This window comes from Rhinatrema bivittatum, chromosome 14 (assembly GCF_901001135.1).
Source record: "Rhinatrema bivittatum chromosome 14, aRhiBiv1.1, whole genome shotgun sequence".
Taxonomy (NCBI): Eukaryota; Metazoa; Chordata; class Amphibia; order Gymnophiona; family Rhinatrematidae; genus Rhinatrema; species Rhinatrema bivittatum.
The window spans coordinates 74,835,125-74,849,461 of NC_042628.1; the positions used below are offsets into that span (position 1 = coordinate 74,835,125).

The 14,337-nt window shown below is 44.5% G+C and overlaps 1 protein-coding gene across 1 annotated transcript in view; it reads left to right on the plus strand.

Moving 5' to 3' along the window:
- Window positions 1-14,337, plus strand: part of KMT2B (lysine methyltransferase 2B) — a 357,171-nt gene that overhangs the window by 292,919 nt on the left and 49,915 nt on the right. Inside the window, exons 29-30 of the mRNA XM_029577331.1 lie at window positions 11,037-11,099; window positions 11,280-11,375. Coding sequence (XP_029433191.1) covers window positions 11,037-11,099; window positions 11,280-11,375 — 159 coding nt within the window. The remainder of the gene's footprint in view (window positions 1-11,036; window positions 11,100-11,279; window positions 11,376-14,337) is intronic.

The window sequence follows — 14,337 nt, forward strand, 5'->3', positions numbered from 1 at the left end:
CAGTGTGTCTTGGAGATCATTCAAGATGGCTACACCCTAGAATCCTCTCATCCAGTTTCCAATGCTTTCATGGTTTCTCCCTGTCTTTCCTTCGGAAAGCGGGAAGCCATATATACGACGCTCAGTCATATCCTCATCTTAAGTGTTAGTAGCAGTTCTGAGGGCCCAATGGGACCTAGGTTGATATTCTATTTATTTTGTGGTTCTCAAGAAAGAGGGGTCTTTTCGCCCCATTCTGGATCTGAAGCAGGTCAACACATTTATTATTTAGTTATTTAAAATATTTTATATACCACCTATACAATTTTAGATAGATCTAGACAGTTTACATAAATGAGTATACATAATCAAAGTAAGAAGAAAAACTGAAGGCAGGAGATAAATATTCTTACAATAAAGCTCATTTCAGGATGGAAAACTTGAAGTCAATCATTATGGATCTTATGGAAGCATATTTACACAGCCCAATAAGGATGTATCATCGGCGTTTTCTGTGTTTTGCAGTGCTGGGAGGGCATTTCTAGTTTCAGACCATTCCCTTCAGTTTAGCTATTGCTCCGCAGACCTTTTTGAAGGTGATGGTTGTGATAGTACTGCAAAAGGAGCAAATCTTTGTATATCCTTTCTTGGATGTCTGGCTGATAAAGGCAAAGTCGGAGCAGGAGAGTCCAGCAGCCACCCAGAGATAGTGCGGTTCTTGCAGGATCTCTGTTGGATGGTCAGTTTTACCAAGAGCAGTTTGCAACTGTCATGGACTCTGCACTATCTAGGAGCTCTGTTTGACACAGGGACAGGCCAAGTTTGTCTGACAGAGTAGAGCATTCAGAAATTGCAAAAACAAATTCATTCCTTGCTCTCTGTTCTGGGCTCAGACCTGGGAGATAATCTCACTGGGGTCTACACTGGGAGTTACCTGAGGGGCTTGCCACCTGCATGCACACAGGACTGCCTTGGGGGCTTACCTAACGTAAGCATGCACAATTGCTGGTATTATACCTGGGGGCTTGAACCCAGGAGCTTGTTTTCCACACACATAGCCACACCCACAAACTGATTTAGTACATCACGTTTCCAGGTATTTAGGAATGTAAGTTTATTTGAGCAGTAAGAGGATAGAACAAATAGGTTCAGATCATACAGAAGAAGAAATGGTAGATAATAACAATTGCTACATATATATATAAAGCTTACATGTTTGCAAAGGATCAGTCTGTGCTATCATGTCCAGAAGGGCGCTATCCCTCTCTAGTTGTTTCTCCTTCTATACTAAATGCTTTGGAAAAGCAGCAATGTTCCCTCCCTCTGCGTTTTTATCAATTTCAGACGCAGATGTATGGCCTTCACTCAGGCTTTAGTATCAGTAAATTACTTACTTTCTCCCCATAGAACTACTGGCATAACTATAATAAACAGATTCTTCCCAGATTTTAAGCATTTCACAGTGAAAAGCAGTAAGTATGAGTTCACTCAGAGGTTGGCCTGTGGCCTTCAAACTAGACTGTGTGAGTAAGAACTCTGAATCCATGCAACCTAATCTTTAAATACATCCTCAGCCAGAGTAGTCAGAAATAATTCCATTACACTCTCCATCAGGCATCCAACAGTATGGAGTTATTTACAGCTGCTGGGATCCATAGTGGTGGTGTTTGGTTTAGTGCCTTAGGCGAAGGGTACACATGAGGCCCCTTAAGAGAACCTTTCTTTCCAGATGGGATCCTCAGTCTCAGAATTACACTTTGAGATTACCAGTGCTGGAGATTTTCAGAATGTTTGCACTTGTAATTCTGGTCACTTTGGATTTCATGCAGGGGAGTGCCTCTAAGGTTTCCACCTTAAGCAGATCTGCTCACACAGGGACCAGTTCTACCGGAGGATCCGGCTTGGTTTTGTCTTACAGAATTGCCCTTGTGAGGTCTTGTTTAATTAAAAAGTGGTACTCTTCGGCAATAGTGAATATTCTATTACTTGCTAGAAAGTTTTCTACCTCCTTGGCATATATTTGTGTTTTAAAGAATTTCTGAGCAGTGGTGTACAAGTCAGCAATTAGATCCTAGCAAGGCGGCAGTGTCTGTGTTTCTGGGTTTTTGCAGGAAGGGCTGGCCAAGTGCTTGGTGCTTAAATCATTGAAGGTACAGGTAGCTGCTATTTTATGTTAGAGGTTGTGTTTTTGGTAGGCCCTTGTCCTTTCATCCTGATGTCTCATTTTTTGAGGGGAGTCGAGCACAATAGATCGCCGGTTTGGCTTCCTGTGCCTTCGTGGGACATCAGTTTGGTGTTGGCCTTCTTGTGAGGTTCAGGATTTGAGCCTATTAGAGAGGTTTTGCTGATGGCCTTTTTGGTGACTATTTGTTCTTCAAGAAGAGTATCAGAGTTGTAGGATCTTTCTTGCAGGGAACCTTTTTTTGATAATCATGAAGGATTTAGTCAGGATACATGTGGTGTCTTCCTTTCTTCCTAAAGTGGTTTCAGTCTTTCTTTGAATCAGTCTGTTTGCCGGCTTTTTGTAAGGGTAAGAATTCAACGGAGTACAAGTTGCTTCATAGTCTGGATGTGAGAAGATTATGAATTCCTTTCAAAAGTCTGGTCATTTGTTTGTACTGTACAATGGAGTTCAGAAAGGTGAAGCAGTCTCCAAAGCTTCAGTGGTGCATTAGATTAAGGTCATTACGAGGAAGTATGTTAGTGCTGGCAGAGCATTACTGAAGGAGGTTCATGCTCATTCCACTAGGGCTCAGGAAACCTTTTGGACTGAGCTTTGTCTGGTTTATCCCTTGGAGATTTGCAAGACAGCAATTTAGTCTTCCTTGCATTCATTCTCTAAGCATTATTGCTTGGATGTGAGTGGCAGGAAAAGAGGTCATGTTTGCCTCTGAAATACTGAAACAATCCTGGCAAATGTAATAATATATCACACCATCAATCAAATTATATCATATAGTGACATATAATTTATTGTAATAACTTTTCTTTCAGAACAAGCAGGATGGTAGTCCTCACATATGGGTGACATCACAGGATGGAGCCCAATCACGGAACACTTTTGTCAAAGTTTCCAGAACTTTGACTGGCCCCTACTGGGCATGCCCAGCATGGCATTAACCCTACAGCCAGCAAGGGTCCCCCTTCAGTCTTCCTTTTTCTGCGCAGCAGTAGCCTCGCGGTAAAGGAGCTCTGCAGAGATTCCTGACAGGAATTTTCCTCACGGAATTACTACAAGTTTATTTGCCCCACAGGGGTCCCTCCTTTATTTGCCCCTCAGGGGTCCCTTCTCTTTAACGTTTTTCAAGCCGCGGTACTCCGGTAAGTTTTTACCTGTTTTCCGTCGATTACAGTCAAGTTTGGTCCTCGCGGCCTACTGGCCGTCGACCGTACCGCGGCTCAATTTTTTCCATGGCCATGGTGTTGAGGTTCCGTCGGTGTCCGGACTATAATCGCACCATGTCTATCACAGACCCTCTTAAAGTCTGTATAATGTGTCTTGGACGAGAGCACGATGTCCTAACGTGCACCAAATGTGCCTTAATGACATCAAAAGGTCGCAAGGCCAGAATGGAGAAGATGGAGCTTCTCTTCCGTGCTCAAACCTCAACTCCGTCCATTGCATCGACATCGTTGGAACCGGCACCGTCAACTTCACGCCTGTATCGACCACCAGCCGGTGACCGTCCGTCATCGATGACATCTCAGCCTTCGACACCTTCTACTCCCCCTCAGGACCGAGGGGATCGCAGAGAGAAACATCGCCATCGACATCGTAAGTCTCAGACCATCGAGGGAGCGAAGTAATCAACCTCGCCATCGTCCGAGCCGCCATTGAAAAAACCCTGTCCAGAAAAGGCACCGACCTTTTCGGCGACTAGGTCACCGAGGCAACCCTCACCCGACAGGGGATCGGGAGCCGTGACTCCGCCTTTAACGGTGATCCCTCCGGCTATGCCTCTGCCTACTTCTTCTGTTCCGGAGCCGGGGCTGCTTGCTCCAGGTCTCTGAGAAGAACTGGACCGGATGGTTCAGGAGGCCATCGACAAGGTGATGCAACGACTCCAGGTTCCTCCGACACCGGTACAGATTGTGGAACCGAGCACCGACCCGATTCCAGCAGCGTTGGCACCACTGCTATCCAGGATGGAAGCGCTCATTGCCGCTTTTCCACCGATGGATCCCGGGTCACCGATGGCTCCGGTACACTCTCCACTTACTCTTTCATCGGGAGGAGAAACACCGTTCCGCATCCCTCCATCCGGAGTCCTGCCTCAGCCATCGATGCCGATACTTCCCTCGCCACTGATTCAACCATCGGTGCCGATACGCCCGTCAGCGCCACCAAGCCATCCATCGATGCCCTCAATGCCGGTGCCTTCGATTATTCCTTCGATTCCTACGGAGCCTAGACCAGGACCTTCAGGTATCCTACCACTCCGTCCCCCGAGGGACAGGTGCTGATCCTTATGATACCTGGACTGATGATTCCTCGCCAGACACCGGTGATTTATCTTCACCACCATCATCCACTGAAAGTAGGAAGCTTTCTCCTCCAGAGGACCTCTCCTTTATAAATTTTATGAAGGAAATGTCTGAATTGGTTCCCTTCCAATTACAGACTAAACAGGATGATGGACATCAGATGATGGAGTTGCTCCAATTCCTGGATGCTCCCAAGGAAATAATCTCCATCCCTATCCACCAGGTTCTTCTGGTCCTCCTCAAGAAGAACTGGGAACGTCCTGGCTCCAGTGCATAGAAAGGCTGACACTACCTATTTGGAGCAGTCAGCTCCAGGCTTTCAGAAAACTCAATTGGAACACCAATCTGTAGCTGTTGAATCTGCACAAAAAAGAGCAAAGAGATCAAACCCTCATACCTCTTTTCCCCCAGGCAAGGATCAGAAGTTTTTAGATGCCATTGGCCGCCAGGTATTCCAAGGCTCAATGCTCATCTCCCGGATTGCCGTCTATCAGCTCTATATGACCCAATATAATAGGGTCATTTTTAAGCAGATACAAGATTTGACAGATACCCTTCCTCAACAATTCCAAGATCAGCTTCAAACCCTAGTAAACAAGGGTTTTGAGGCAGGCAAGTATGAAATCAGATCATCTTATGATATCTTTGACACTGCTACTAGGGTATCTGCAGCCGCTATTTCGGCAAGAAGATGGGCCTGGCTCAAGTCTTCCGAACTTCGCCCTGAAGTACAAGATGGGCTATCCGACCTGCCCTGGTTGGGGGACAATCTGTTTGGCGAACAGATTCAGCGAATGGTGGCGGAACTAAAGGACCATCATGAGACCCTAAGACAGCTCTCTCTGATGCCTTCTGACTATTCTTCTAAACAGCCCTTCAGAAAGGACTCTAAAAAGTCATTCTTCCGCCTGAAGCAGTCCTACCCGCCACCAACCAGATCCTGTGCCACGAGACCTTTTCAAAAAGCACAGTCATAAGAACATAAGAACATAAGAAATTGCCATGCTGGGTCACACCAAGGGTCCATCAAGCCCAGCATCCTGTTTCCAACAGAGGCCAAAACCAGGCCACAAGAACCTGGCAATTACCCAAACACTAAGAAGAACCCATGCTACTGATGCAATTAATAGCAGTGGCTATTCCCTAAGTATAATTGATTAATAGCCATTAATGGACTTCTCCTCCAAGAACTTATCCAAATCTTTTTTGAACCCAGCTACACTAACTGCACTAACCACCTCTTCTGGCAACAAATTCCAGAGCTTTATTGTGCGTTGAGTGAAAAAGAATTTTCTACGATTAGTCTTAAATGTGTTACTTGCTAACTTCATGGAATGCCCCCTAGTCCTTCTATTATTCGAAAGTGTAAATAACCGAGTCACATCTACTCGTTCAAGACCTCTCATGATCTTAAAGACTTCTATCATATCCCCCCTCAGCCGTCTCTTCTCCAAGCTGAACAGCCCTAACCTCTTCAGCCGTTCCTCATAGGGGAGCTGTTCCATCCCCTTTATCATTTTGGTTGCCCTTCAAACACGTAAACAAATGCCACAAGCAGCTCCTCAACCAGGGCCTGCTTCAGGTTTTTGACTTTCACCTAGAGAGCAGCAGCCAGATTCCAGTGCCTCACATACCAGTGGGAGGTCGATTGTACCACTTCTACAACATATGGCACTCACTCACCTCAGACCAATGGGTACTGGCGATAATCTGAACTTTCTCTCCGTGCCAACAGACTCCCCACCTCTACCGATGTGGAGAACATCCGTTCACTCCATCCTTCTGGATCAAAAGGTCTCCCTCCTTCTCCAGTCCAAGCCAATAAACCCGTACCCTACTCTCAGCACGGCCTAAGGTTCTATTCCCGGTAATTTCTAATCCCCAAAAAATCGGGAGGCATTCGTCCTATCCTGGACCTACGGGCCCTCAACAAGTACCTCCAGCGAGAGAAGTTCAAGATGGTAACCTTAGGCTCGCTTCTTCCTCTTCTACAAAGAGGAGACTGGCTCTGCTCTCTGGACCTCCAGGACGTATACACTCATATTGCAATAACTCCATCTCATTGCAAATACCTGAGGTTTCTAGTAGGCCCCAAGCACTATCAATACAGAGTGCTTCCATTCGGCCTAGCGTCTGCACCACGAGTCTTCACAGAATGCCTCGTAATAGTTGCAGCCTTCCTCAGGACCCAAGGTGTTCACGTCTACCCCTATCTAGATGACTCAGCAAACTGCTCTGTCGTCCCTCAATCTAACCTTACACACTCTAATTTCATTAGGATTTCTTGTCAACTACAACAAATCCTACTTGGTCCCATCTCAAACCTTGTCATTCATTGGGGCAGACTTGGACACCTTGCAGGGAAAGGTTTTTCTGCCTCGACAGCGAGCGCTCACTCTCGTGTCTCTTGCACACCAGCTGCAGTCTCAGCAATCCATGACTGCTCGTCACTTTCTCATCCTTCTGGGACACATGGCGTCCTCAGTGCAAGTCACACCAATGGCACGATTGACCATGAGAGTCAAGCAGTGGACTCTACGGTCACAAAGCGTTCAGCCCCTCTCAACCATGGTCCACGTAACCGTCTCACTCCGTCAGTCTCTTGCCTGGTGGAGGCATCAGACCAATCTCCTCCAAGGCTTGCCCTTTCAGGCTCCAGACCCTCAAATAACTCTCACCACCGATGCTTCCAACCTCGGCTGGGGAGCCCATGTGGCCAATCTGCAGACACAAGGATCTTGGTCTCCAGAGGAAACCAAACATCAAATAAATTTCCTGGAGCTTCGAGCAATCAGATATGCTCTCAGGGCATTTCAGGATCGCCTCTCAAATCAAGTTATCCTGATCCAGACGGACAACAAACAGGGAGGCACGGGCTCCTTCCTTTTGGGTCAGGAAGCTGCACAGATATGGGCGAAAAAATTGACAGTTTAAAAAAAAAATCTGGTATACATTTTGTTGTGCTGTGGAGAGAAATGTGTTGGCAGTCCTTGACCAAATACCCCTCTCCATTTAAAAAAAAAAAAAAAAAAAAAGATATCTGACAAAAGATTATCCACTAACAACAAATGTTTGCACACCTCAAAAATCAATATACAGTGGCTTGCAAAAGTATTTAACCCCCTAAAAAGTCAGCAGATTTGTGTGGGTTACAAGTAACACTTATACAGATTGTTCTAGACAGTATATTTATTGCAAACCAGTATGCTCTTAAAGTAAATATTGAAAGTCACAATTCATTATTTCTGTTCATTTTTTGTAAAATAAAATTAAAAACTATAAAATGCTGTTTGCATAAGTATTGCATAAGTATAAGGAGTGGAGGAGTAGCCTAGTGATTAGAGTAGTGGGCTATAAACCAGCAGACTACTCTCCTGTGCGCACGATTCAGAAAAAAAATGATTCAAATTAAGGCCCGCAGTAAAAAGAGGTGCTAGGGACACTAGCGCGTCCATAGCACCTCTTTTTGGACAGGAGCGGCGGCTGTCAGCGAGTTTGACAGCCAACGCTCAATTTTGCCGGCATCCGTTCTCAAACCCGCTGACAGCCACGGGTTCAGAAACCGAACGCCGGCAAAATTGAGCATCCGGTTTTCAACCCGCGTGGGCGTAAGCCGTGGGCTGATTTAAAAAATTTTTTTTTGATTATTTTTAACTTTTGGGACCTCCAACTTAATATCACCATGATATTAAGTTGGAGGGTGCACAGAAAAGCAGTTTTTACTGCTTTTCTGTGCACTTTCCTGGTGCCAGCAGAAATTAACGCGTCAAACGCACGTCCAACCCCCCCCCCCCCCCCCCCCCCAGAAACTAATAGCGCCCGCAGCATGCAAATGCATGTTGATGGCCCTATTAGTTATTCCCGCGCGATTCAGTAAGTAAAATGTGCAGCTAAGCCGAACAGAGTTCGGCTTAGCTGCACATTTTTGTCTCAAATGGCAGTTTCATGAGCCTTTGGAAAGGCTCATGAAACTGCCATTTGAGCCTCTCCAATCCTGTGATCTCCGCTATCTCACTTGGAAAGTGATTTTTCTTTTGTCAATCACATCTGTTCGCAGAGTTAGTGAGTTACAGGCCTTCGTTACCTTTCACTACCTCCTCTGTCACTAAACTCCTGCATGATAGGGTAGTACTCCGCACTCACCCTAAATTTCTGCCTAAGGTCACAATAAGGTGGAAAAGGCATCAAAAGCTTCAGTTGCTAGATGGATTAAAGAGACTGTAGTTTTGGCTTACATTTGTAAGGTAATATTATAATAGAAGTTATCACAAAATGGCACCATTAATACTACAATAATGAATCCAAAAAATGGTTTCTTACAATTTCTCGACAGAATTTATTGAATCTTTTCGACTTTACATACAAAAACACATAATTTATAAACATACAGTCCAAACAAGTGTGCTAAAATACATCATCATATTAAAAATACTCAGTCTCACAGTCCTTGGATTCATTATTACATTTGTAAAGGGCTTCAGGTTCTAGAAGGTCTCCCAGCTCATTCTACTAGGGCGCAGACTGAATTGTGTGTAGAGTTCCAGTTGGTATTGCTGCAGGTGATTTTCAGGGCAGCAACTTGGTTTTCTTTTCACACTGTTTCCAAGCATTATATGCGATGGTGTCATCTGTGAGTTGCCCCAGAAATGAGCGGCCTAGTGCCAAGAGCATCAAATCCTGGCTACCGATGGTAGAAGGACTTCCACCTAGGTCAGTCACCTTTCCTCTGGTGCTGTTGGCCGGTGAGGCATGAGAAGTGGGATTAGCTCCTGACAGGAGCAAGGAGTGAGAAGCTGGGAGCAGGGCAAAGAGCAAGAACAAACCTTGAATCCGAGAACTCAGGAAGGATAACAAGCAGGAGTACTGAGTGAACAATTTGAAGATGAAGTTATCAGCATGCAGGAATGGAGCCAAAGTAAGAAGACCGGAAGGTAGGACCAAGCTCTGACTACTGACTGATGTGAATGCCTTGGTAAAAATAAGTCTTATACAGGAAACAAGATGGCTGCCAGAGGGAAGTGAAGAGCATAGAGCTGGTAGGATGGAACAGATAGTCCATGGAGCCCACAGTGCCACCTGCAAGCTGGAGGAGCACTCTGCAATGGATCCTTACATTTTAAGCCAGATGTTTGTGCTCCAGATGCTGCAGTATCTGTGAGGGAGTGTGTATGCTGTGAGCAGGTCTTTCAGATTCCCACCCAGTTTAGGGAAGCTTGGGTATATCCTATTCATCTGGACTGGTTCTTACCTGTTAATTTTCTTTCCTTGAATCCAGCAGACCAGTCCAGAATTCCACCCTTGATTCCTTAATACTGCTGTTCTGTATGTGTTTATACGCATTAATTGTTGGCATTTAAATCTTCTCAACATCATCTTTGTTATAAATGGTGTTCTTTGGCTGTTCCCCTGCTCGATAGAGTGGGGTTGACATTTAGCTTGGTTACAGTTTATACCGAGAGAGAGTGGCACAGTAACTTAAGTACTCCGTCTCCATCTGCTGGTAGAGAAGACTAACCCTTTTGTCTAAACTGGTCTGGGTGCACTCAAGGAAAGAAAAGTAGTAGGTAAGAAATGTTTCCTTTGCTCTAGAATGAGGAGCAAGCTGAGGGCCCTCTCAGTTTTGGTCCAGTATTTTCAAGGTTTCTTTCTTTATTTTTTTCAAGAATCCTGTTTTGTGAAACTGTAGCTAGTTTTACTCCTAAGGGTAACTAGTTTTCATATAAATCAAAAAAATATTTATCTTGCATCCTCATCTGAAGTAGTTACATACTCTGGATGTGAAGAAGACATTTAAGTATTTTGGCAAAACAACTTTTTATAAAACAGAGTAATTTGTTGTCAGCTGCAGGTTAGAGAGGATTTTTCCTTTCAAACCTTCAGTCTCCAGATGGTTTAAGTGTTTGTTTACAGAACCTTATAAAATCACATACGAAGAAGTAGTTTTATAAGTATCAGTTTATTAAAGCACATTCTAAAAGAAATGTGGCTAAAAGGCCAAGATATAGTTAGAACACCTTTTATGAAACAGTAAAAAAATCGACAAATGGAGCTTCTCAGATGTATCCTTTGGAAGAAGGGTACATCAAGCCAGTAAAGGACTGATTTGGCGTGTGCCTGTCTAAACTGGTGGGAGAATAAAGAAGACAGAAACCTGACATCAGTTCCTGTTCGGTTCCTAGCCCACACCAGTCTGACCAAGACACCATGGTTCTATTTTCCAGCCTTCTTTGTTAGTGTTTTATAGTTAATACTTTAGAAAATTGTCATTTCATTCCTCTTGGGGAGTAGGGTATTAGAATAATGGCTTGGTAGTTTTTGTTTGTTCCTTATCTTTTTTTTTTCCCTTCCTTGTTTCTTCATGATGGCGACTTTGAATATGTTAGATTATTTCTTTAGGTGTTTTTCTTTTTAATGTTTATTTTTGTAACTCATTTTTTTCTTTCCATTAATCATGTAATATTTAAATGCTAATAAAAATTAGGTTAAAAAAAAAAGTTGCATTTGACAAGACAAGACATGATAGTGTGGATATAATCACAATACTAGAGTTCACTGTTGGTCTCTGCTTGCAGTTTCAAGACAGATGATCCTGTTATCCAGACGGGTATAGAGAACGAACAGAGCAATAGGCAGAGGTAAGCCAGTATGCCCATTAGTGGGGGAGAAGGGGTTTGAGAGTAGTGGTAAAGGATGGACTTGTACTAGTTGTCTGTGATATATTTTCATGTTAGGAAGGTGAATTTAACAGATTGTGGAGTAATGCGCTTGTAAAATGTGATGTATTAACTGCTTCTCCTGATAAATTGACTTTTCAGCTCCAGTGGGGTCCAGCTGAAGACCCCCACAGTGAAGGAGGTTCTTGAAGTGAAAACCCTGAAAGAGGAGTCCCTCAGTGAAGCAGAGAGCAGAGAGTAAGTTTTAATTTCACAAAACAGATAAACAGTTCCATAACTGCAAGATGGAAGGTTCTAACTTATGATCAGTTGGTATTGGCACATCACTTCCCTCATATGATATGAAGTGACTTTCCTTTTTAAAGCAGCACCCAGATAAAGTTTGTTTCAAATATACCAACAGGCAATTATTTTTAATTATCCATTTCCGATAGGTAGAGATAGAGAGAGAGAGATCGAGAGAGGTAGAGGTAGACAAATAGATAGTGGAGTCTATACAGAAACACTGGGGCAGGATGAAAGACTTGGGCAAAAGAATACGTGTTGCGGGCACAGTTTTTAGCCTACTTTCCAAAGGAAAGTAAGTTTAATAGATTGCCATGTTGGTTTTTCTCCTGCAACAACTTTTGTGTTCAGTGTCCTAGCCACTCCAAATTTTCAGTATATGTCAGGGAGTCCAAGGGAATACTGGCTGATATTTTTTGGGATCCACTATATACAGAAAGTAGTCTCCATTAGTTCTGCATGGAACGCCTTGTAGGAACAAAGTTGCTCCATCGACAACAAGCAGGGAGACACGGGATTGTACCTCTTGTCAGGAAGCGGTCTAGATCTGGTCAAGGGCCCTGTCCCATGGAATGGTGCTCAGGGCATTGTACCTGGCCAGGACGGAGAATGTGATAGTGGACAGACTGAGTCATGTCTTCAGACCCCGCACTGGTTCTTAGACCAGGGGGGTTGCAAATTGGATATTCTGCCTCTGGGGGAGCCGGCTCTATTCATGTCCTCTTGCAACAGGAAGGTGCCTCAGTTCTGCTCCCTGTATAGGTCAGATGGCAAACCAGCCTCAGATGTCCTTGCCCATCACTAGGGCAAGGGTCTTCCTTATGCCTGTGAGTCAGCTGACCAAGCTGGTTAGAGCAAGACTGTTTCTGGAATGCTTTTAGTTTTGCTTTAAATTAACTCCACAGCAATTTTGTGCCCCAATATTAATATCTAGACAAACAGTGATTTTTAATGACAGCTATATGCAATTAAAGAAAAAGATTATAGTGAAGAGAGTGATTATAGTGACAGGAGTATCTCAAGAGGTTTTTCTTGTTTTGGTTTTTTTTTGTCTTGAGACTTAGCCCACAGCAAATTAATATACAATATCAATATCTAGAAAAAGAGAGAGGTTATAGAGAAAGTTAGACAGCAATATATTATATCACAAAAGTACTCTGAAATAAGTAGAAATTAATAAGTTATTCCTTAGCTGTTTAGCTGGATGCTTGATCAGAGTGTCTCCTGGCACAGCCAGTTTTGGTGCAATGTCTGCTGTAGTTGAGAAATTGGTCAGCTGATATGAGGTCCAAGTCTCAGCTCTGTAATATTTCCTTTAAAGGGAAGAAAATTGTTCGAGAAGGACCTGAAACAATTGATGAAGGTTTTGGGGGAGTCTAAAGGGAATAAGCTGCCAGAGGATAAGATAACAGTCAGGAAGTCTTTTCTGCCTTGCTCTAGCTTTCAGGAGGTGCAGTGGTTTTCGGCCCAGTAAGGGTTCTGCACTGTCTTCGGGGCAGAACAAGGGGTCCAGTAGGCAGCAGCCCTTTCAAGGTGCCTGTAGACTTCCCTGAGAGGACTCCAATCAGAGGGCCAGTGGCAGTAAAGCTTCACAATGAAACCAGGCTGGTCCACAATCTCGAGATGGTGGAAGGCCATCTATAACAGTTTTATGAAGAGTGGACCAGGATTACTTCAGACCAATGGGTCCTAGAGGTAAAAAGGGACGGCTATGCTTTAAAATTTTTTTGCCCCATCACGGAAGCTTTCGTGGTGTCTCATTGCAGTGTCTAAGGCAAGCAAGCAGTGATTTGGGACATATTGTGTAGCCTTCAGTTGCTGACATGATAGTATCGGTGGCGACAAGGGAACATGGTCGTGGGAGGTACTCCATTTACTGTGTCATGCCAAAAAAGGAAGGAGCCTTTCGTCCCATCCTTGATCTGTGAAAGGTGATACTGTGAGTTCCCCGTTTTTCCGTATAGAAATGTTGTGGACGGTGATAGCAGCACTTTGACGTGTGGAGTTTTTCGGGCTTCGCTGGACTTGACAGAAGCCTATTTGCACATACCCATTTGGGAAGAACATCAAAGTTTCTTCGTGTTATGGTTCTGGGGTAACTTTTCCAGTTTCGGGCCCTCCTGTTTGGTTTGGCGAATGCACCTTGCACGTTCACAAGGTGATGGTGGTGGTGACAGCAGCTCTTCTCAGGAGGGCATCCTAGTTCATACTCATCTGGACGACTGGCTTATCAAGGGAAATTGGAGGAGCTATGCCGGCAGTCTGTGTGCATGGTGATGGATATTTTGTGGTCCTTGAGCTGGATGATGAATTTGGTGAAGTCACCTGAGCCCTATCCAGATGCTAGAATACCTGGGGGCAAAGTTCGATACTCAGATTGGCAGAGTGTTTCTCACCTCGGAGAGGATTCAGAAGTTACAATCCCAGGTGGTGCAGATTTTGTGGATGCCAATGCCCAGGGCTTGGGATTATCTTCAGGTCCTGGGTTCAATGACATCTATATTTTGCCCACAAAGGCCCTCTACAGGGGGTGTTGCTGTCTCGCTAGAATCCATTGTTGCAGGAGTTTCATTGGCTTTACTGCTGCAGGGTACTTCCAGGTCCAGTCTCTCGTGGTGGCTGTGTTGGCCCAATTTGGAGAAAGGGATAGGCCTGGATGTTCTGGTCTGGGTTATAGGGATCACAGATGCCAACCTCAAGGACTGGGGGGCAATCAGTTGGCACAAGGAATGTGGTTGCCAGTGGAAGCATCCTGGTCTTATCAATCGCTTGAAAATGAGAGCAGTGTGCAGGCGTTGCTGGAATTCCTTCCACAAGTCCGAGGTCAAATGGTCAGAGTGTTTTTGGACAATGCGACAAAAGTGACTTATCAATTGGCAAGGGCGAATGAGTCGCATGGTTGCCCAAGGAGCCT